At 45.6% G+C, this 25035-nt stretch overlaps 1 protein-coding gene across 1 annotated transcript in view; it reads left to right on the top strand.

Moving 5' to 3' along the window:
* Positions 1–25035, top strand: part of brinp2 (bone morphogenetic protein/retinoic acid inducible neural-specific 2) — a gene marked incomplete at both ends in the record, with an annotated part of 162354 nt that overhangs the window by 8132 nt on the left and 129187 nt on the right. The window contains 1 exon segment of the mRNA XM_080778844.1: positions 21284–21474. Within this exon segment, the coding sequence (XP_080634970.1) occupies positions 21284–21474 (191 nt within the window).

Here is a 25035-nt window from a genome sequence, read left to right as displayed (position 1 = left end):
GGGGGATCCCGTTCATAGACTGTAACGGTAGCCACGCCCCTCAGAACATGCGCAACTTTATGGTAATCTTTTTAATAAATGGGACCATCATTTTCCAAAAAGAATATTATGACATTAGAAATGAGACTTTAAACTAGTGACTGGAAGCAAAAAGTATTCATGACCATGTTTATTAAGGTAATACAGTCTAGGTGAAGTTGGGCCCAAATACATGGACTTCTATGGGGCTATGGGTTTTTTTGAGCCCAATGACAGCGCCACAACAGGCCATTACATGAACTTTCATTTCCTTAGTGGCTTCACAAAATATCCGTCTGACTGCCCCCCTGCTCTATCCACACTTTGACTGGAGCCTCATGACAAAACAGTAAAGATGCCCACGTTAACTTTTACCACTTGAGCTGAGAAATGGAAGAGACTTACTTAATCAACTTCCCCCCGAATCCCAAAGCTGTCCCGTTCATTAATTGTCACGCAGCCACAGGCAGGCACTATACTGCTGTGAGTATAGCAGCCTATAACACCCTGCAGTGTTTCCATTAGCTCCGTGAAGGGGTTACGGAGCTATATTTCGATACGTGACGTGTTTTTTTTTCCGATATGCAACCTGTGAGCCTACAGTAGTACATGAGTACAGTGTGCATATTCGTTGCCTCGGGTTAGGGCATTAGGCAACTAGTCGACTAGTAAACTAGGCAACTAGTCGACCAGTAAAAATGATTAGAAGTGAATGCCCTACCTTTTGGTCTGAAGTGGTACGGTCCTGTTGGGACATTCCCTCCGCCCGTGGGACATTCCCTCCGTCCGTTGGGACATTCCCTCCACCCGTGGGACATTCCCTCCGCCAATGAGTCTACACACACAAGTAGAGAAATAGGTAGAATATTAATGGTTTGCCTGTCGTCTCCACATCAATACAGCATGCAGTATAGTTGACAAAATGTTATCCAGCGATAAATCATATCATGATATCATCATATATAACATCATCTTTGGTTCTGAGAGGCTATAACTCTAATCAAATGGTGGTCCACGCACGCACGCTATAGTGTATTATTACAGTTAGGAAGATGTCTATCTCATGGGTCCTGTAGTTTTCTGTGACTTTGACCAAGTTTCCTCATAACACCCACGACTCTGCCCTACGTGCGTGCGCTCGTGCGCTCGTGCTCAGCATGGGCTGAGCAGCAGGGCCAGATAATGTCCTGTGGTTCAATGATGGAAGCAGTCAGGGAGCAAGTTCAGTCCTCACAGTAGGAGAGACTACCTAGAAGGCACTGTGTGTGTGTGTGTGTGTGTGTGTGTGTGTGTGTGTGTGTGTCCTGACTACTGCATTTCTGTCTAAAGGACAAAGTTGTGCAACACACTTTGAACGTAAACACCTACTGAGTTCAAAGAGAGAGAGAGAGAGAGAGAGAGAGAGAGAGAGAGAGAGAGAGAGAGAAGAGAGAGAGAGAGAGAGAGAGGGGGGGAGGGGGGTAGACAGGAGGGAGACAAAGTTGAAAGACGGAATTCTGCAGAATTCCGTCTTTCAACTTTGTTACCCATGTGGTTGCCCCGATTGCAGACGTGGGTTGTGGCCACCGTTACCCGAGGAAAATGGTTGGAGGAATACAGTATAGGCTATAGAGCAGGGGTCACGACCCCTCAGGGGGGGGGGGGGGGGGGGGGGGGGGTCGCCAAATTATTTTGGGGGGTCCCCAAATTATTAAAAAAACTGAATGGCATGTAAATGGAAGTTAAGAGTTTACATATAGGCTATAGTACACATAGTACATGCATAAACGTTCCTTAATGATTAGATCTGGTTTCCGTGTTAATTTACGATGTATTTTCTCTATTATTAAGGTTATTGTAGCAGTACATTTGTATTGAGGGTGGGAGGGTGTCCCCAGCCAAAAACGTTGAGAACCATTGCTCTATATTAACAAAGCATGAGCCTGGAACCAAACCCAGGCGACTGGCTGATGGGGTTTATCGTGTATACCAGTATAGCCTACCAAGAGGAGTTGTTTATAGAGAAATCAATGATGCTGCTTCAAGGATAATGTCCTTTCAAATAGAGAGGCATGTTCTGTCCTCTGTGGCGTGCGTGGCCGGGCCCTGACACCTGATTCTGCGTCTCTGTGTCTGTCCTCACAGTACAGGTAGCCTTCTGTACATTCTCTAGTCCACACAGTACAGGTATAGCCTTCTGTACATTCTCTCCACACAGTACAGGTAGCCTTCTGTACATTCTCTAGTCCACACAGTACAGGTAGCCTTCTGTACATTCTCTAGTCCACACAGTACAGGTATAGCCTTCTGTACATTCTCTCCACACAGTACAGGTAGCCTTCTGTACATTCTCTAGTCCACACAGTACAGGTAGCCTTCGGTACATTCTCTCCACACAGTACAGGTAGCCTTCGGTACATTCTGTCCACACAGTACAGGTAGCCTTCGGTACATTCTCTCCACACAGTACATGTAGCCTTCGGTACATTCTCTCCACACATTACATGTAGCCTTCGGTATATTCTCTCCACACAGTACAGGTAGCCTTCTGTACATTCTGTCCACACAGTACAGGTAGCCTTCTGTACATTCTCTCCACACAGTACAGGTAGCCTTCTGTACATTCTCTCCACACAGTACAGGTAGCCTTCGGTACATTCTCTCCACACAGTACAGGTAGCCTTCGGTACATTCTCTCCACACAGTAGAGGGTAGCCTTCGGTACATTCTCTCCACACAGTAGAGGTAGCCTTCGGTACATTCTCTCCACACAGTACAGGTAGCCTTCGGTACATTCTCTCCACACAGTAGAGGGTAGCCTTCGGTATATTCTCTCCACACAGTACAGGTAGCCTTCTGTACATTCTGTCCACACAGTACAGGTAGCCTTCTGTACATTCTCTCCACACAGTACAGGTAGCCTTCTGTACATTCTCTCCACACAGTACAGGTAGCCTTCGGTACATTCTCTCCACACAGTACAGGTAGCCTTCGGTACATTCTCTCCACACAGTAGAGGGTAGCCTTCTGTACATTCTCTCCACACAGTAGAGGTAGCCTTCGGTACATTCTCTCCACACAGTACAGGTAGCCTTCGGTACATTCTCTCCACACAGTAGAGGTAGCCTGCGGTACATTCTCTCCACACAGTACAGGTAGCCTTCGGTACATTCTCTAGTCCACACAGTACAGGTAGCCTTCGGTACATTCTCTCCACACAGTACAGGTAGCCTTCGGTACATTCTCTCCACACAGTACAGGTAGCCTTCTGTACATTCTCTCCACACAGTACAGGTAGCCTTCGGTACATTCTCTCCACACATTACATGTAGCCTTCGGTACATTCTCTCCACACAGTACAGGTAGCCTTCGGTACATTCTCTCCACACAGTACAGATATAGCCTTCGGTACATTCTCTCCACACAGTACAGGTAGCCTTCGGTACATTCTCTAGTCCACACAGTACAGGTAGCCTTCGGTACATTCTCTCCACACAGTACAGGTAGCCTTCGGTACATTCTCTCCACACAGTACAGGTAGCCTTCTGTACATTCTCTCCACACAGTACAGGTAGCCTTCGGTACATTCTCTCCACACATTACATGTAGCCTTCGTTACATTCTCTCCACACAGTACAGGTAGCCTTCGGTACATTCTCTCCACACAGTACAGGTATAGCCTTCGGTACATTCTCTCCACACAGTAGAGGTAGCCTTCGGTACATTCTCTCCACACAGTACAGGTAGCCTTCGGTACATTCTCTAGTCCACACAGTACAGGTAGCCTTCGGTACATTCTCTAGTCCACACAGTACAGGTAGCCTTCGGTACATTCTCTCCACACAGTACAGGTAGCCTTCGGTACATTCTCTCTAGTCTGAACACTGAATGAATGAACGGATCACTGGAGTCCTTTATGTAATATTTGTTATGACGTTTCTGATGCCGTGGCCCGGCGGGCCCTCTCTCTCTCTGTCTGTCTGCCTCTCTCTCTCTCTGTCTGTAGCGCACTGAGTTATCTGCCTGTGGATAGGGCCATGTAATTGCTGTGCGTGCACACGCATGAGAGAGCGAGAGAGGCAGACAGAGAGAGAGAGGCAGACAGAGAGAGAGAGAGAGAGGGCAGGCAGAGAGAGAGAGAGAGGCAGACAGAGAGACGGCCAGCGTGGAACAAAGGAGGAGGACGATGGCAGAATGTGTGGCAGAGAGAATATATGTGATCATGTCGCTCCATCGGCTGTTGGTTTTTAAACAAGCTGTGGTCCTAGTTTGCTATTATTGCCCACACGCACATGCACATGCACGCACGCACACACACACACACACACACACACACACACACACACACTTTACCAAAGAACCGATGCCCTCTCAGTGCGTTTATAGCTCATGGCAGTTTTATTATGATGATATTGTCTGACTGTGTGTGCAGACGCTGCAGACGTGTGCAGATTGCGTGCCTGGTGGAACGGGCAGATGGCTCGCCATGACCCGGTGTATTGTGGGAGGTTAGGGTTATAGGGTGAGGGTTTGAGATAGGTTGTAGTTGTATAGGACTAATGACTGGTCTATATAACCAATGACTAGTCCAAACCAAGTACTGTCTCTAAACTAAGTACTGCCAAATCAACGAATCAAAATGACATCCGAGCACGGCACGGATGCGGCTCCCCCGCTCCAAGACATGGGGTCAAATGCGGAGAACAAATTTCACTGCGGTATAACGTGTGTGACTATAATCGAGTATTGTTTTTTTTAGTTCTATCCATGTGTTTGGAAGACCAAATTTCCCCCGCGGGGTACAATAAAGACTATATAGTCAATCAAATCAAATCCAATAAATAAGTTGTTGATTTGATGAGCTCTTCACAGTAATTGAGGTCGTCCCAATTAACAGCTACTGTACAGAGAGGGGGGAGCGAGAGAGAAAGGGGGGCAGAGAGAGAAAGAGTGCGTGCCGGTGTCTGCATGCGTCTATTTGTGTACTTACACACATTTCTAAACGCCCGTAGCCCTACCGTTGACCAGCCATAGTGGTCTGTCACACATTGTGTGCCTGGCAGGCCTCTCAAACACCTCCTGCATGTCACAGTGTGACAGCGAGGGAGGGGTTGACAATACAAGCATCACTCACAGACACAGTAACAGTTCCACCACATCCCACTCCTCAGACACAATGTGTGTGGGGGTGTGTGGGGGAGAGAGAGAGAGAGAGAGAGACAGAGAGAGAGAGAGACAGAGAGAGAGAGAGAATTTGCCCTACCTGCCGGCCCAAAAAAACAATCAGAAAGACTCTCAGTCAAGGGAGATTAGGGTAGATATGTCACCGATGTGACGGTAGATCCGAGGGCAAGAAGTAATGTTTTTCTCCTTTTTCATAATGAAAAGATTACGAAGCCACTTAGAGAGAAAGACCCCTCTCTCTCTCTCGCCGGCATCTGTCTGCCTCTTGTTCCCTTCTGCAGCCCCCCCCCTTATCCCCCCCACCCCCAGATAAGTACAACCTATTTTCCTTTTGTTCGGTGCAGCTCCTCTCTCCTCTTTCTCTCAAACTCCTCTTTTCATCTCTTTCCCTCATGCATGAATAAGGCGACGTGCGCGTGCACCGCGCCCACGCCACGGTTTCGAGTCAGCCAGGCCATGCACAGTCGTGAGGCTTTGTGAGTGTCATCTCCTTTATCTTCTCTTCAACGCTCGCACAATGAAAAATGTCCTGAGATGGCAAATATGTAAAGCGTGTGTGTATAGGTTTGCGAGGGCGAGCGTACATGTGTGCGAGGGCGAGCGAGCGCGCACGTGGGCGTGTGTGCTGTGCATGTGCATGTGCCACGTACGAATATACGTGCTCGTGTGTAAATCAAATAGAGAGAGAGCTGGAGACGGCGGAGAGGGAAGGAACTAATTCACTTTTCCTTTCAACAACAACACAATAAGCATCAGACAATATAATGCCAGTATATCTGCACGCCGACATATTCCTGTCACTGCTGGCTTTCTGCCACCACATTCGTTTGCCGTTTGTGTGTATTTTTATTTGATTTTTTCTTCGGTTCATATAACAATAGAGCACCCAAAGTCCACGGGTTCATGTACTTTTCATATGCATTGTAATCCCCATATACTGTAGGAGGATTTTTAGATCGCTTCGTATAAGAACTGTGTTTGAAAAATGTCATCATCCCGGCCGCTTCACTCATATGGATATGAAGAATCAACTGACTGAGAGAAAACGCTATAGAGCGCCGCAGTCCCGCCCCCTTTCAGAAAAGCGAGTGGCCCAGGAAGTGGAAGCCCCATGCATTCTCCCATCGGCACTTTTAATATAATTTATTTAAAGACGGTTACGCCGCGGACAAAGCCAATTCGGATCGTGACGAATCATGACAATGAACACAATATTTTGGGCCGATCAAATAATTTATAAGACGAAAAATAAAACAAATAGTGTTGTCTCCTGACTTTCTTTTCTAATGATTTGATCGTCCCAAAATATTGTGTTCATTGTCATGATTCGTCACGATCCGAATTGGCTTTGTCCGCGGCGTAACCGTCTTTAAATAAATTATATTAAAAGGGCCGATGGGAGAATGCATTGGGGCTTCCACTTCCTGGGCCACTCGCTTTTCTGAAAGGGGGCGGGGACTGCGGCGCTCTATTGTTACTGCTGCTGAATTAGTTACATTTTCGACGGTATCAAATGTGAGTGACTGACGGTCGTAATCGACACAGAGTCACCTCCCCGAAAATGTTGGCGCTCCGTAGAGCGCTGAAGTCACTCGCTCATCCCCTGGTTCAAGACGTACGTTTTTCTCTATAACATGGAGGGTCATCTTAAAATCGTCTCATATAAGCATTGTGGTCCAAAAATAAACAAACTGACCCTGCGATATTGTCCGGGAGGCGTCTCCGTATCGTTCATGACAGTCGAAGTCCCTCATGATACTGTTTTCTAGCGAAAATATAACTCATTCAGCAGCAGTATAACAATAGCGTTTTCTCACAGTCAGTTGATTCTTCATATCCATATGAGTGAAACGGCCGGGATGACATTTTTATTTTTCAATGACAGTTCTTATATGAGGCGATCTAAAACCCCTCTATGGGGATTACAATGTGAATGCAAAGTACATGAACCTGTGGACCGATATTGACGTCAAACTACGGTGCTCTATAGAGCATTGGGGCGAAATTGTGGAGAAGGTGACATTTTAAGTGCAATGTCATTCTTGTGTTTTTTGGCTCATTGACAACATTCTGTTTGCACTATAGAGAAGGATTTAGTGTCTCTACAGCAGATGTATAATGTAGTATTAGGTAGTAGGCAACCTTTACTGTCAAAAGAGACATTCTTGGCCCAGGCGGTGGCGTAACCGTCTGGGCACACTGCGACTGGTAATCCAGTCGCAGTGTGCCGCGGGTTCGACTCCCGAGCCCGACACGGCCTTTACTGAATGTCTTCCCCCCCCCCATCTCTCTCCCGTTTCCTGTCAGCCTACTGTCTGTCCCTTCAAAAAAACAATAAAAGGCATAAGCTGCAAAAAAACATCTTAAAAAAAAAGAAACGAAAAAGGCCCAAAAAGAAAATCATACCCTGGGCATGTTCCTGTTGTTCTGGAACCCCCCCCCCCCCCCCCCACCCAAACAAAAAGTGCCAAGCCGACCCTCAAATTAACAATTTTCTCCGCTGCGCCGCCGTGTGATAAGGAGCAGCTGGGTGCGCGTCCTGACAAACGGCAAAAATAGCCGATCTGAATGAGGAAAATACAGCGCTCACGCTGTGTCTAATGGGCACGATAAGGAGGCATGGAGAAACAGAGACAAGGAGAAATGAGCTCCGAAAACGAATGTGAGATACCGAGTGGCATAGGAGTGCGTGCGTGCGTGTGTGCGTGCATGGGTGCGTGCGTGTGCATATTTGCATGTGACTGCGAGAGAGGGAGGGATGATGGCAGAATATGCAGGAGATGGAAAATCTAAGATGATTTTGTTCTCCCTCGGCTGTTCATGGGGTTTTAAACAAGCTGTAGTCCTATAGTAGTTATCTAGCCTGGCTAATAAGCCAGACTAATATCACAGAACACTGTCGCGGGATGCCAACTGGCATGGCTGGCCAAGGTTTTGTTTCCAGGCTACTAGTTCTCATTCCTACAGTGTGTCATACTTGGCGTCGGAACACATGGGAGCGGGCGGTAGGTATAGTCTACTAACTAACTGGTATACAGCGACTATCCAGCTATAGTGCATTCTAAGCAGTTAGTTCGACATTACTGACATGGTGAGGGTTTGGCGTTAAGCCTAATATTCCAGCAGCCCCCGGTGGGAGGGTCTGGCATGATAATAGAAGCAGCAGCAACCTGCCACATCACAGGCGTTCCTTTGTGTTCCGTTCCAGGGCTGTTGTGTTCCGTTCCAGGGCCACGCATCCTGGCCGGTGTGGCTGGCCAGGGTTTGCTTCCAGCTGGAGGAAGACAGATGTTTGTTCTGCACTGTAATTGGACTATGTACCCTAATCTGATTAGAGGAAATCGTTATCTGGAAATACTTTGTATAAGTCTCGCCTGCTGCTGGGGGGGGGAAGAAAATAAAACGATTCGATTACCACTTAACCCATTTTGGGCGGGAACCCCTTTTGGTGTTAGCATTATGCTATGCTTTAGCTATGGAAAAATAGCAGATCTACAAGCTCATAGCGCGCGCTACGAGCTTGTAGGTCTGCTATTTTTGAAAAATCAAAGAGCGACTGCACAGAATCTGATCTCAGGTCAGAATGGGTTAAAGCTATAGGGGGTTCTCAATGTTTTTGGCTGAATGGGGAGCCCCGGAAATGCTTTGGCCATGTAGCGCAGCGACCCACGCCCTGCTCCCCCTCCTCCCCCGCTCCGCCACCCCAATACAAACTGACTGCAAAAATAACCCTAATAATAGAATAGATTTTTTTTCAGTGGTGCAACCTGCACTGCCAGAAACAGAGAGAGAGAGAGAGAGAGAGAGAGAGAGAGAGAGGAGAGAGAGAGAGAGAGAGAGAGAGAGAGATAGTGTTGCACTGTTGCCTAGTGCTAATTACAGAGAGAGAGAGAGAGAGAGAGAGAGAGAGAGAGAGAGGAGTTGCACCACTCAGTTCACACAGGTGTGATTTTTGAGTGGTGCAACCACTCCAAGGAACAGCAATGTCCGTGTTCACCTATGTGTGACGTTAATGAGCACCAGTGTGATGAGTACCAGTAGGGGCGCTGTTGTGCCAGAAACAGAGAGAGACAGAGAGATAGTATTAGTGCTGCACTGTTGCCTGCTAATATGAGAGAGAGAGAGAGAGAGAGAGAGAGAGAGAGAGAGAGAGAGAGAGAGATGAGAGAGAGAGGAGAGAGAGGAGAGGAGAGGAGAGGGGGGGGGGGGGAGAGGGAGAGAGGAGGGGGGGTGGGGAGAGAGGGGAGTTGCACCACTCAGTTCACACGGGTGTGATTTATTTGTAATAATTTGGGGACCAACCAAAATAGTTTGACGACCCCCCGAGGGTTCGCAACCCCCGGGTTGAGAACCCATGATGAAAAAGGATGACTTTGGGCCATTTTCAACCAATCTTCATATAATTGGTTACAATATGGGAGCATTTTGGTCTACTCACTCTGTGTCTCAGTACACTCAAGCCTCTCCAACTGATCCAAAATGCCGCAGCTCGTCTGGTCTTCAACCAGCCAAAATTCTCACATGTCTGCCCCCTTCTCCGCTCCCTCCACTGGCTCCCGGTCGCTGCCCGCACAGAATACAAAACTCTGATGCTGGCATTCAAAGCAACCACAGGCATGGCTCCCCCATCTCCAAGTATGATCGTACCCTACAAACCCTCCCACTCACTCAGATCAGCCAACGCAGGGAAGCTGGAAGTATCCTAAAACCAATGCTCTACACGTCCAAAACTCTTCTCCCTTCTGGCTCCAAAACTATGGAATGCACTTCTCATTACAATCAGAACTGCAGCATCACTCCCAATCTTCCGCCGTAGTTTGAAAACCCAGCTTTTCAGACTCCCATCATGGCCCCTTACCCCACCCCCCTTAGATATCACTTTATGTAGACTTAGATAGCATTTGATACAGACTTATAGCATGTTATGTAGACAGCACTAGAATTGCATTGTAGTCACGGCACTTTATGTATAGCATAGTCATAGTATACTCAACTCAATCATGTAACTACTAATCATGTAACTAAATCAAGGTTTGCTGTCATATCAAAATCAACACTGCAATGGAAACAAGCAGCAGTATGCTTCACACACACCATGGGTTAAAAAACAAGGATCAGTATAATTGTGCTGCTGCTGCTTCTGCTCCCACACACATGAATGGGTTAAAAAACAATGATCAGTCAGCCGCGGCAACTAGAAGGTGCGTGCTTATTAGCGTGCACACAATGTGCACCCGGAGGCCGGGCCTCATAATGAGCAGCGATGTCTGCAATTAACCCCACGTAGGACGGTTAACGCATTTAAGCGTTTGTTAACCACTTTAACCAACGATTATTTTAAACTTCAGCTGTTGAAAAAATAGCAGATCTACAAGCTCATAGCGTGACACTATGAGCTTGTAGATCTGCTATCTTTTCAATTTGTTTTACATTTTTTTAAGGTTTTTTAAGTTGTGAAAATGTGTGCAATTCTTGGAATATGCGTGCGTCGATCTGCAGGGGATGACAGATCTGTAAGCATGACGCACTACTGTATATATATAGAAAGAACGACAGGGAGTGTGATTCATCTCTCCTCCTCAATAAAACTAAGTATTTCCCCTCCTATACCCTCTCCGGTTCAAATTAAAAATAATTCATATCCATTTCTCTGTGGGGACCCTGGGTCGTTTCATTCTGAACACTGAACAGGTTCCATAATGAGATGTCTTTCATCGCTCTCGCTCTCACAATACTTTTTTTTTTAATATCACGATTCAATTCTTTCCTCACATTTCTCACACTGTGGAGGGAGATGACAAATCTATATACCAGCCCGTACTAGGGAAATTATATTATTGGATTATAATTGGTGCACGCATGCGCGTGTGCATGTTTGTGCACATGTATGTGTGTTGCATGTGCCTAAAATGACATCACAGCTGGACTTTTGTCCAGCTGTCTCACTGTGCGTCAGAAGAATAATAAGTGCCACCGGTTGGTTCTGGGTCTATAAAACACACACTGTGCAACAACCCCGGTTCAATTATTTCATCCCAGCAGGAGGAAGAGAAACATAAAAATAAAAAAAACCCAAAAAAACAAAACAATTTACTGCTTTGATTTCCTCTGCTCCTCTTCCGCGGGAATAAGACGCCTTGGGGGAAAATACAGTGGAAAATATAATAAGAGGCATTCAGATTACTCTGCTGCTCTCTCTCTCTCTCTCTGTCCCTCCCTCTCTCTCTGTGTGTGCAATTAGCCAGAGCTGTTTGGAAATTCTCCACCTAATGCTCGAGCCCGGCCCCCTCCATTCAGAATTAACCCATTTAGACCTTATAGGACGATTCTACAAATGTCTTCTAAAATTCTGACAGTTTTCTGAAAAAACCTATGTGTCAGTCGTTCTCAAACATTTTCATGTCAAGGACCCCCAAAAATATATGTAATTGGCCGCCGACCCGCATCTGAAAATATGTTGTTCCAGTGGCCACCCCCCAAGAAGCAAAGACTGGTGTTAAAAAACTTTCGCTCTGAAAGAATATATTTAAAGACTTGAGCCACATTTTCACGATAAAAAAAATAAATTGCAGACCTACAAGCTTGTAGATCTGCTATTTTTCAATAGCTATAAAGTATAACAACACTGCTTTTAAAAACACCAAAAGGGGTTCCCGCTCGGAGTGGGTTAAGGAGGCAACCGACGGGGCCTTGAACATGCCAGTCCACCGCTGCCCCCAATAATGGCGCGCGACCCCATTTTGGTTGAAAATGCTCCAATTAGCGCTTGACTTTTGACTCCGGCTTGAATGGGTTTCTTCTTGTCTTCCGACTGTCAGATTCAACACTTCTGACAAGGGTTTTCTTCTCTCTCTCTCTCTCTCTCTATCTCTCTCTACGGAGAGAGAGAGAGAGAGAGAGAGAGAGAGACAGAGAGAGAGAGAGAGAGAGAGACAGAGATGTGAAACAATAGATATAGACAGCATATACAGTGACAAATTGGGCAAAGTGAGCCCGAGTTAACAAGGAGGGAGTGGATGACAGATACATGCTATAGCCAGATATAATAACATTACAGTAGAGCCTATATATACTGTACTCCAGAAAGTATATAGAACCAGTGACTGTGAACAAAGGATTCTGATTGCCGATTCTCTTTTGTCGGAATGCCGGTCACTATATCCTCATCAAAGTGGTGTGTGTGTGTGTGTGTGTAAACCAACCCAATAAGACTTTTACTGTGTGTGTGTGTGTGTGTGTGTGTGTGTGTGTGTGTGTGTGTGTGTGTGTGTGTGTAAACCGACCCAGTAAGACTTTTACTGTGTGTGTGTGGGGTGTGTGTGTGTGTGTGTGTGTGTGTGTGTGTGTGTGTGTGTGTGTGTGTGTGTGTGTGTGTGTGGGTGTGTGTTGTGATGCTTTTGCGCTGTATAGTGCAGCATATATAAAGCTTCTTATCAGACATGTGTGTGTTTGTGTGTGTGTGTGTGTGTGTCTGTGTGACTCAGTACTGTATTCTTAGAAAGTTTCTCCTCGGCCTGCTTTGCCAATATCTGTGTAATATCAATAAGTAATTTCCCCCAGACTGGCGCAGGAAGCGTCATGAATAATGCCGTTGTCTACACGAGGGGCCGTGCCTTTTCAGAAACACATTACCGGAAACTCTCAGCTGGGAACACACAGGCCATATCTCCACAAATTAACAGTGGCAGGCCACTTCTTTTTCCTTTTTTTTAGATCCACCCTAGGAGACGCCCTAGATGATCAATTTCACTTTCTTTCAGAGTGATTAGAGTGATTATTCAGCCTAAGAAACAAATACAAACTTAGTTTCTCTGAGAGTCTTTCTGATTGTTTTATTGGGCCGGCAGGTAGGGCAAATTATCTGTCTCGCTGTCTCTCTCTCTCTCTCTCTCTCTCTCTCTCTCTCTCTCTCTCTCTCTCTCTCTCTCTCTCTCTCTCGAGCTTGTAGGTCTGCTATTTTTTTTAAATAGTGAAAATGTGGTGAAAATCTTTGACTATATATTCTTTCAGAGCAATTACCTATAATTCCTGGGGTCCTTGACATGAAATAGTTTGAGAACCACTGACAACATAGGGTTTTTTCTGAAAACTGTCATGATTTAGAAAACATTTGTATAATCGAACTTAGGTCTAAAAGGGTAAATGTTACCCTGATAAATGTTTTGGACCTCAGTAGTGTCAAAATATAATTTTGTTTATTGTCATGATTTGTCAGCAGCTCAGTTGTCTTTGTCTGAGGCTTACAGGTCTTTATAAAAAATACTTTGAAACGTCTGTGGGAAATTATATTCTCTCTCTCTCTCTAACCATTTTAATCCAGAGAAGGATATGCCTCATGTTGAAATGATACACCTCGCTCACTCAGAGGCGAGGATCCAAAATTATTAATAAGCCCAAAGCCTAGTTTTCACATTCCAGGGGAAATGGGGCACGCCGGCATAGCCTACTGTACACGTGCATGTACGTGCGCACTGCACAACCTCCCCCCCCCCCCCCAAAAAACACACACACCCAGATGCGCCACGGCTCTCAAAATAGAAAAGAGAGTGAAGCAAGTCTTTGAGTTGAGACGATTCTACAAATTTCTTCTAACTTCTGACAGTTTTCTGATGTCAGTGGGTTTTCAAAGTATTTCATGTCAAGGACCCCAAAAATTATATGTAATTGGCCGCCGCCCCCCCATCTGGAAATACGTTGTTGCAGGGACCCCCCCCCCCCCCCCCCCCAGAAGCAAAAAAGTTAAAAACGTTCGCTCTGAAAGAATATATAGTCAAAGATTTGCACCACATTTTCACCATTTTTTTCAAAAATAGCAGACCTACAATCTCGTAGTGCGGCACTCGGTGGCTCGCTATGAGCTTGTAGATCTGCTATTTTCCAATAGCTAAATGATAACATAATGTTTAAAACACCAACAGGGTTTCCCTCCCAAATGGCAGGTGTGGGGTTGCCATGGCAATCAATTGGCTGAGGCAGAGGCTGGGAAATTATACAGGTGAGGAGGCTCATTAGCTCTACTGGCAGAGCCTGACCAGAGCCTTTTGTGGCGGTTATGGACAACCGTGGGTCCGACCGACTCAGGGCCGGGCACTGCTCTCCCTGTGGGGGTGTGGAAGGCGTGTGTGAAATTTGAAGTCAGCGGGGCGAACGGTTCTGGAGTTATGTGGATTTCAGACCTGGTGGATATATGACAGCACAGTGATGTTGCTGGCCGTGGTGCTGAAGTGTGATTATATATACCAACACAGTGAGCTGTCCGTGGTGCTGAAGTGTGATTATATATAACACAGTGAGCTGTCCACGGTGCTGAAGTGTGTTTCTATATAACAGTGAGCTGTCCATGGTGCTGAAGTTTGTTTCTATATAACACTGAGCTGCCCGTGGTGCTGAAGTGTGTTTCTATATAACAACACAGTGAGCTGTCCATGGTGCTGAAGTGTGTTTCTATATAACACAGTGAGCTGTCCATGGTGCTGAAGTGTGTTTCTATATAACACAGTGAGCTGTCCATGGTGCTGACGTGTGTTTCTATATAACACAGTGAGCTGTCCATGGTGCTGAAGTGTGTTTCTATATAACACTGAGCTGTCAGTGGTGCTGAAGTGTGTTACTATATAACAGTGAGCTGTCCATGGTGCTGAAGTGTGTTTCTATATAACAGTGAGCTGTCCATGGTGCTGAAGTGTGTTTCTATATAACAACACACTGAGCTGTCCATGGTGCTGAAGTGTGTTTCTATATAACACACTGAGCTGTCCATGGTGCTGAAGTGTGTTTCTATATAACACACTGAGCTGTCCATGGTGCTGAAGTGTGTTTCTATATAACAACACGGTGAGCTGTCCATGGTGCTGAAGTGTGTTTCTATATAACACTGAGCTGTCCATGGTGCTGAAGTGTGTTTCTATATCGCACTGAGCTGTCCATGGTGCTGAAGTGTGTTTCTATATAACAGTGAGCTGTCCATGGTGCTGAAGTGTGTTTCTATATAACAGTGAGCTGTCCATGGTGCTGAAGTGTGTTTCTATATAACAACACAGTGAGCTGTCCATGGTGCTGAAGTGTGTTTCTATATAACAACACAGTGAGCTGTCCATGGTGCTGAAGTGTGTTTCTATATAACAACACAGTGAGCTGTCCATGGTGCTGAAGTGTGTTTATATATAACACTGAGCTGTCCATGGTGCTGAATTGTGTTTCTATATAACACAGTGAGCTGTCCATGGTGCTGATGTGTGTTTCTCACAGCTGGAAACCAGTGCTCTATAGAAGGGAGACCCGGCCTATATATAAATTATTTTCCAGCTACACAAGCTTGTAGATCTGTTCTCTGATCGTTTCTCCTGCCATCAGTATAAAATAAGGCTGCTGAACAGGATTATTAAGAGTAACAGTAAGAGTTATGTTAATAAATGTTGCAAGAAGTGAAACGGTGCCAGTTTGGGAGCATTGCAGACCTCATGCAGAGCTCTGTATATAGTCTGGGTTCTTGCCTCAGGTCTGACGCTGAACCACTTCCCAGACAGTGGGTCCACTCAGTCAGCAAGAAGAGCTGTTTTTAACCCATTTAGGACGGGAACACGTTTTAGATTTTAATATCTTTTTTTTTTCTCCTTCAAAAATATACAAGCTCGTAGCGCGGCACTCTGTGAATATATATTCTTTCACGGTGAACATATTTAACTAAAATATTTGCTTCTGGGGGGAGTGACTGGCTTAATGAGAACGACTGACATACTAGAAACATAGGTTTTTTCAGAAAACTGTCAGGACTTTGTAGACATTTGTATAGAACCGGGTCTCAGTCCCGGATGGGTTAATGACGTGTCTCTGCATGGGCCCTGGGACCACCAGCCCTCCCACAGGATTTTCTTTGAAAAACTTTTTCTTTTATATTTTTGCTCCTCCAGAGCTGACATGGTAAAAAATAACCACTCTGCAGAAGAAGAAATACATGTATAAACTTTTTTGAATTAATGTAACTTTGAAGGAGTTTGAGTTATAGTGAAATGAGTGCTGCTGGCGAAATGGATCGTGTGGATATTGAAGCTGGCTTCTAACCGAGGCTCAGTGCTGCGAAGTTAAGCAAGAAATGTGAAGGTTGTGGACACTAGTCCCACCCCCCCCCCAACCCCTCCTCCCTCCCTCGTACAGAAATAGTATATGGGTCGCCTCTTATTAAGGTGAGTTTGCACCTGACTCAGGTGAAACTGCTGCTCGTTATAAAGTCACACAACTGTTTGGTATATCGGCTGTGTGAAACTGTTATCAAAATGCAGACTGTTGGAAAAAATAAGTTTTTACCTCGTACACCTTACACGCACGCACGCACTCACGCACGCAAGCACAAGTGCACGCATGCGCACATGCACACCCATGTGCACATGCACGTGCACACACATGCGCGCACACACACACAGGATCTCCAAGATTCCCTGATAATGTCACGTGCCTGACCAACCATAGTTAACTGTGACCTTCGTCGCAATTAATATCTAATCATATCCAGGTGTTCTCTTTAATAATGCCACGCCAGGGCAATCATCCACCACTAAAACCAATAAAATACAGAATTCGGCATATAGCTAGATATTTGATCAATTTATATTGGCTTTAAAAAAAAAACATCCCCCTGCCTGGTTCAGCAAAACACAGTAGCTTGGACATTGCTCATGGCCCTGCAGGTGTAATAACCTAAAAAAAACCTTTTAATTAACAGCATCTATCATGGTTATCTGTGGTGGGACGGCCGGGCGCCCACCATGTGGGCCCCCCCTCTACCTCTCTGAACTCATCAACCATCATGTCCGCTCCCGCTCCCTCAGGTCAAGCACTGCCAACCAACTGGAACCCCACAAATCTAACAAACGGCCATGGGGAGAACAGGGCCTTTGCAGTGGCTGCCCTTTCTCTCTGGAACTCACTCCCAACTCACATCAGAGCTGCCCCCCCCAACCCTCGAAATGTTCAAAAGCACACTCAAAACCCACCTTTTCAAACTGGCTTTCCCTACATAACCCCCCCCCCCACACACACACACACACACACACACCCCCTTCTTGTTTGTCCCTCTTTTGATTTTGATTTCTAGTTTTTAACCTTTTTAAACCTTTTTAAATAGTTTTCTAATAAATATGTCTGTACCTCTTTCTGTAAAGCGACTTTGGGTACCCAGAAAAGCGTATATAAATCGTATATATTATTATTATTATGCATGGTCACCTCTCTCACCGTCAACTCTTAGAGAGCGGAGAGCGAGGAGAAAGGTAAACCACGTCGGTTACCCTTCCCCCGGTGCTCGGCCGGCGTGGAGAAGACACAGAGAACACATCAGTCTGAATCAGTCTCAGTAGTCTGGTCTCTGGAGCTTAACCCACGTAGACCTAAGAAAACATTCTACAAACGTCTTCTAAATCCTGACAGTTTTCTGAAAGACCCTGTCAGTCGTTCTCAAACATGTTCATGTCAAGGACCCCCAAGATTATATGTAATTGGCCGCCGACTCCCATCTGAAAATATGTTGTTCCAGGGACCCTCCCCCCAGAAGCAAAGATGTGAGTTAAAAACGTTCACTCTGAAAGAATATTCAAACATTTGGGTCTCATTTTCACGATTTTTCAAAAAATAGCAGACCTCAAGCAAGCTCTTAGCACTGCACTCGGTGCCGCGCTATGAGCTTGTAGATCTGCTATTTTTTAATGACCAAAGTATAACAATGCTTAAAACACCAAAAGGGGGTTCCCGCGCAGAATGTCTTAATGATCAGCATCCAGCGATCGGCCGTGTAATGTGAACTAACTGCTATGCCAAGACTAATACCTCCCCATGCATGTGATCAGCACACAAAGTAAACCAGACCGTTATGGGTTTCTGCATTAAAACCACAACGACCCGTTCGACGCGCGGCTGACGTTGCAATTAGCATGCCGGAACGTGTCGGTGAGAGCTTCATGTCACAGGTGATAAAAGGTTATCACAGTATGTATGTACGGAAATAGATATTTTGGGGGCATTGTTGTTGCTTTAGTTTTACACACGTTGTAGCGTCCATTTGCATTGGACCAGTAATCACATGGAATTCCCGAAATGTGTAACAATTACAAAGACCATATAGGCAGGTTTTGATGGTGATCGAAATGACCACATTATGATACGTAGCTTGCAGAGTTAGTTCACTCAGATATACTCAAGCGGCTTCATGCTATGCTCATATGGGACATATTTGTACTCGAGGGGTTAATATGTTGCGTTACTATGTGGGTGTATACAGTGTTTGTAAGATCCACACGTCATATGCTGATGTGGCAGTCAGCTGACCGATTAAGCGGGGTGTTTAAGCTCACCTAGACTGCATGCTTTCTCCCTGCATTCCTTCTGCATTATGGTTCTTGTTATGTGATGTTTGCTCCCACCACCACCCCAGCACCACCGGTGGGCTCTGCTATATCTGTTCCCCATGGGGGGTTGTATTGTAAATCTATCTCCCTGATCTTAATGATGGTTGTCTAATTGTGCCGAGCAGAGAGAGAAATATGCAGCAGAGCCCGACGCCGAGATAAAATGTCATATGCATTCTGATCCTATAATAAATATTGGTTCATTATACGCGTGAGTTATCAGACTGAACTGTAATTTGTCAAAGTACAAATTCCAGTGAAGATTACCTCCCATCATTGTGTGATGACAGACAGAGCGGCAGTGCAGGGGAAAGTAATCCATTAGTTAAATCAATGGCAGAATCATTTGGACGTCATTTTGGAGTCCATATATGAATATATATTTCCCCCCAACACTCCGTGCTGAGGGATATAGATGTCTCCTCAGATTGTTGCTGAAAGCATACGGTTCACACCATTACACCACATTAAAGGCACTGTTCCTTATTAGCCACATGCTTCAACTTGACATCTCGATTTCGGGCATGTCATTTATCTCAGAAACGGATCTAGATGGGTTTTTTCTTTTTGCTGCACGACACTAACTATAAACCAAACCAAACCTAACTGTGACCGTCCCCCAGTCCTATACACAATAATTTTGACATCAGTAGACGGTTTTAAACTACTGTATCTTAAAAAAATATATATATATTTCTGTACAAAGCAATGCGGACACTAAAGACTCAAACATAATAGTCTGGATTTACGGTGGTGAGGTGACCACCAATCTACAACATGACGTGAAGAGCAAACCACCGCCACCGCTCCAGCCCTTCTCTCTGTTTTTACTCGCCACCGCTCAACGTTATTTCAGCTCTATGAATATACTATGAATGAGCCTTAAGCCCGCTCTCCTCTCCCCCACCAGACTGCTAACGCGACTACAGAAAGCCCCACCAAGGCACAACACGCAAGAGGATGGAATGCAAGCTGAAAATGACTCGAGTCATTTCTTGTTTTCTTTCACTATACGGGACCTTTCTTACAGCAGAGTCAAAAGACACAAAGAAATGTTGCTTCTTCAAGCACCATTTTTTTTGTCCTTTCAGAGAATGCCGGGTGACGGGTGATGTATGTATGCCAGGCTATACTGGTTAGAACGTGCTCTATAGCCACAATACTGTCGACAGCATAATTACAGTATTGTCGCGGTAATAGCACACTCTTGACCTCACCGCATCTCAAGAGATACCGTGGGGTAATTGAGCCAATAATAGTGTGTGTGTGTGTGTGTGTGTGTGTGTGTGTGTGTGTGCGCGTGTGTGTGCGTGTGTGCGCACGTGCATGTGCGTGCACTTTCCTGTGCGCATTTGTCCCCAAGGGAAACAAGGGTGCCACTGCTATAGCATTTTTGTTTGGTGCGAGAATATGCATACACAATACATTGATATTCAACGGCTCTTGATTCCTGTGCAAATTTATGCAGATGAAGTGGACTTTCCTGCTGATATTTGCATAATCTTCAACACTTGCAGGAAGTTTGGCCACGTTGCGACAGGGCACTGATGAAATGATTATGGAGACACCTAAAGTGGGCCGAGAGCTGACCGAGAGCTGACCACTCCAACTAGGATGAGATCTTACTGTGGGCCGGACGGCTAATCGCACGACAGCAGTGTTGTTTTTTGTGAAGTCGCCAGAGAGAAAATATTGGTATCGTTTGGGTTTGCTTCTAAAAAGTGGTGCTGGCCACTCCTATACGCAGCAATGTGTGTCTGTTTGTCTAAGCGCGGAAATGCACACACACACAAACACACACACACACACACACACACACACACACACGTAAAGTAGAGTACAGCACCACTCAGTTCAGACAGGTCAGATATTATTCTTATTTAAAGACTTCCTAAAAGGTGTTTAAACCAGGTGGTTCTCAAAACATATGATATCTTATACTATAAAAGAGCGAAGCAATGGCCGCCACTGTTTGTCTGTTTGTCTGAGAACATCCGGTACGTGTCGTGTTACAACCCAGTTGGTTCCCTAACCAATCCAGTTACCTTACTCCAGCTGCCTAACACGACACCACTTGCACGTTGCTCTTTAACGGCTCACAGTTCCCTGTCGCGCAACAGCCTCACACAGTGCAATGCATGCTGGGAAGCAGAAACTCATTTCAATGGGTCACAGTTCTCTGTGAAACATCGCCTGGAATGTTTTGAGTGTTAGTCTAGTTTTAGTCGACTAAATGTCATAAGATTTTAGTCGACTGAATCCACAGGTGATTTAGTCGACTAAAATGTGTTTTGGCAGGCCTTGATGCCGTCGTGATGACTGATTGTCATCACGTGTGAGCTCGTCGATCGGCTATGTTCAGCATGCAACTAATTGTAGAATGACTTATACTGGATCTCTTGTTCCCTAGTCCCTTCCTAACATTTTAGTCTAGTTTATATTTGTTGACAAAATCGTCAATATATTTAGTCTTAGTTTTAGACATCATAGCTTAGTTTTCATTTCGTTTTCATCAGTGGAAAAAGGCAGTCGACGAAAAAATTTCGTCTTGGTTTTAGTCAACGAAAACAACACTGCACCGTACTGTGCATTATTGTCCTATAACTTCATATCATGTGCTTCTTCCTTCCTCCCCGTGTTCTGTGCGTTATTGGCCTGTAACTTCATATCCTGTGATTCTTCCTTCCTTCCTGTGTCCTGTGCAGGGAGTTCAGCCACTGGAAGGTCAACAGTCTGGCCACGGAGAAGAGAGACTTCCTCAAAGCGCCGCTGCCGCTGGCGCCCGAGTTCCTGCGCAACCTGCGGCTGCTAGGCCGACGCCCCACCCTGCAGCAGATCAACGACAACCTCATCAAGAAATACGGGACGCACTTCCTGGTTTCTGCCACCTTGGGAGGTGAGAAAAGGGTTTTCTTTTTTTTTTGAGTGTTGCAGCCACTCCTTCAAACCAGCAATGTCCGCGTACACCTACTGTATGTACCCATGTGGTCAGGTATGTAATGTACCCATGTGGTCACGAGCACCAGTATATGACTATAGGGTACCAGTAGGGGGTGCCAGAAACAGAGAGGGATAGTGCTGCAATGTTGCCTGCCAATGAGAGAGAGAGAGAGAGAGAGAGAGAGAGAGAGAGGGGGGTGGGGGGAGCTGCACCACTCAGTTCACACGGGTGTGATTTTTTTATTTTCATATTTTTGTTGATGAAGCACAAAATGACACCTGCATTAACAACAAAGTAAATTGTTTCCAAGTGTTTTTGTTTTTTTGTCAATAAATGTACCGTGATATGACGATGAGTCATGGCCGCAGCGGACAGCTTTTCACTAGAGGATAGAGACAGCATTGTTGTTGTGTTTTTTAATCCAAAATGAGTTAAAGTGGAATACCACTCATTTTCAACATTGAACTATGTCATTAATATACCACCTTGCTGTGTTGAAATAATAAAAGGACCCCCCCCCCCCCCCTTGAACCTGGTGTCATGTGGTCAGTGACATCACAAAGATTGGATTGTACTCTTTGGCTTGCAATGTACACTTCGTGATGTCACTGATCACATGACCAGGGGTTCTCAACGTTTTGGCTGGGGACTCCCGGAAATGCTTTGGCCATGTCACCAGTTCTAGGCTAAATAGAATTAAGGGGGGGGGGGACTTAAAAAAAAAATCACACAACTGAGGTATATTAATGACATAGTTCAATGTTGGAAATGAGTGGTATTCCCCTTTAATAGCAAAGGCAGATACATACCGGTACTAAAGCAAAAAAACGTAAGATCATATTTTTTTTAATTAAAGTTTTGAGCCGTCATGATGATAATAGGGCCCCCGAAAAGCTTCTGGATTGTTCCTTTTATCTGACACTAGCAACGTATAATCTTATTACTCTCCACCTGTGTGGCTGTCAAACGGTTCCTTTTGTAATCTCATACCATTATATATAGCCTTCTCATTTCGGCGAGACAGATTGAGGAACGTAGACGCAGCTGCATAAACCTAAAAAAAAATGATGGGAGGATTATATGTGGCGCAGCAGTGTCTCTGCATATACACCCCATAGACTCCCCATAGACTCCCCATAGACTCCCCATAGACGCCTGTATTGGATTTATTTTTACCTTCAGTCTCGTGTCAGAGGATTACCCCGCTGAAACACTATATTGATATTCTCCCTTCGCAAAAACAAGACCGAAACCAGCCGTGCTGCCGCGGGAGCGCTGACCTCATGCTATCGATATGCCGCAACTCGCTGCTCTTCAAAGGCCAAACCATGCAGTCCTTCGGACAAGAAATATGAAATCAAATAAATAAGGAGATATTGTTTCTGTAGTTATTATTTAACCGGGTCGATGAGTCTGGCAGGGCCGTGGCACTTGTCTGACTCTTAAAAGGCGATGTACTGTAGAACTTTGGTAGAACTCGAGTTTGGTCACAGTGGAATCGCAGATCAAGACGGACAAGATCTGGACATATCTGGGCCATGTGCACTGCTATAGCTACTGGTGCAAGTTCAACATCACTTTGATGCAGTAGAGAGAGAGAGATGCTGGTATACATTTCAACAGGCATGTCAAATGGGAATAAAAACCACATTTGTATAAATAATGTATACAGTACATGCCGAGATAACGGTAACCAGTAAGACGCCTGAGGGCGAGAAGCGACCTCGCGTGCACAGGCCATATATGGAGCGTGTCTTGAGTGTACAGGGTTTGATGAGGTCAGATCAACATATGGAATGTCAGGTAAAAAAAAACAGGTAAAAAAAATCAACCGCAAAACGTGTGACTGTTCGTGTGGCTGGCACCGATGTAAACAGATGTCATATATGCATGTGCGTTCCGCGTTCCTATGTTCTCTCCCTACAATTCGATGTGCTTGTGAATATTATGGTCTACACGCCCGCTGCCAACCTGGGGAGAGCAACGGACTTGAACTCATCATGCTTCCTTCATGCATGAGTGTCCAAGCTGCTCCTTTACACCTGACAGTTCCTTTCCCCTCCATCAGGTCATGGGTGGAGGTAGTTTAGAGATCAGGATTACTGCATGTTTTTTTGCGAGGGTACCTGAAGCACTATTCACCGTTTACACGCCCACTGATGCAAACTCACGCACACAGCGGCACACACACACACACACACACACACACACACACACACACACACACACACACACACACACACACACACACACACACACACACACACACACACACACACACAGCGGCTCACACACACACTCGATGGTGCGATGGAGGAGAACAATCCATACAGCGTGTTTTTCCTCTCGATAATCAACTGGACAAACAGAGCTGTGTGTGTGGACGGATCGAAGGGCATTCTGGGGCCTCTGATAGGGCAGGAGGCAGTGTGATGTCTGTATGTAGAAAGCAGATCTACAAGTGTTGCGGTGCGACACGTTGTGAGCTTGTAGATCGGCGATTTTAGCTCCCGCTGGATCTCTTCTCCAGTAGTGCCTCATTAACATTTTTCTCAAGTTTTTATTCTGTATCAAAAATGTCTGCACTAGTCCCCCTTAACATTTTAGCCTATATAGTTTGATGACCGACTCAGACCGAGTCATCATAGCTTAGCTTGTATTTATAGTTTTCATCATAGTTTTAGTCGACAAAGTCAACACTGTGTTGGAGCCTCTGTGAGGCCAAGAGACAGGCCGATGTCTCCTCTGGGAGGCACAGTTAAGCCCTATGCACACACCGTCTGCGAACGCCGCGCGTCAAAACAAACCGCCTCCGTTATTTTCAATGAACCTATCGCACACCGGCGGCGTCCGACGGTGTGTGCTGCCGACGGTGTGTGCTGCGCACCTGGTGTGTGCTGGGCTTCAGACACACGGTGGGCAGAGCCTCTGTGAGGCCAGGAGATAGGTCGATGTCTCCTGGGAGGCACAGTCAGACACACGGCGGGCAGAGTGATGGCTTGACTCCGTTTGCAATTAGCGGCTTCAGACAAACGAGTTGAGGCTAGAGGTACAGTTTGCATACCAATGAGAGTGTGGCAGAGACTCCATAGAGTGGACTCTGTCTCTCTCTCTCCCTCTCTGATTAATTCATAGTAGCTAGTTGTAATGCTTCGGTACAACTCACTGCTATGCCCGAGGTAAATTATGCAGACATTATGTTATGTTTGAACTGATTAAACCATGCAAGAGTAAAAATTATTCCTATACGTGCCCGGTGCGACGCGCTGTCAGCTTCTCGCTCTGCTCTTTTCTGAGAAAGCCTTCGACACAATCAGGATGCCGGGCATTAAGTGGTTAAGTGGACACTAAGTGGCGTTAACCCTAGTCAACCCATGACAGGGTAAATGGTCAATTACCGTAAACAGAGTGCAGCAACTCCAGCAAGCAATCTATTGCTATACAGTACAAAGAAACTAGGACACCACATGCAGATAAACATCAAACATACATTAGCATCTGATCTGACTCATCTAC

This window comes from Protomyctophum bolini, assembly GCF_963924005.1.
Source record: "Protomyctophum bolini genome assembly, chromosome: 12".
Lineage (NCBI taxonomy): Eukaryota > Metazoa > Chordata > Actinopteri > Myctophiformes > Myctophidae > Protomyctophum > Protomyctophum bolini.
This window is presented reverse-complemented; position numbering and strand designations above follow the sequence as displayed.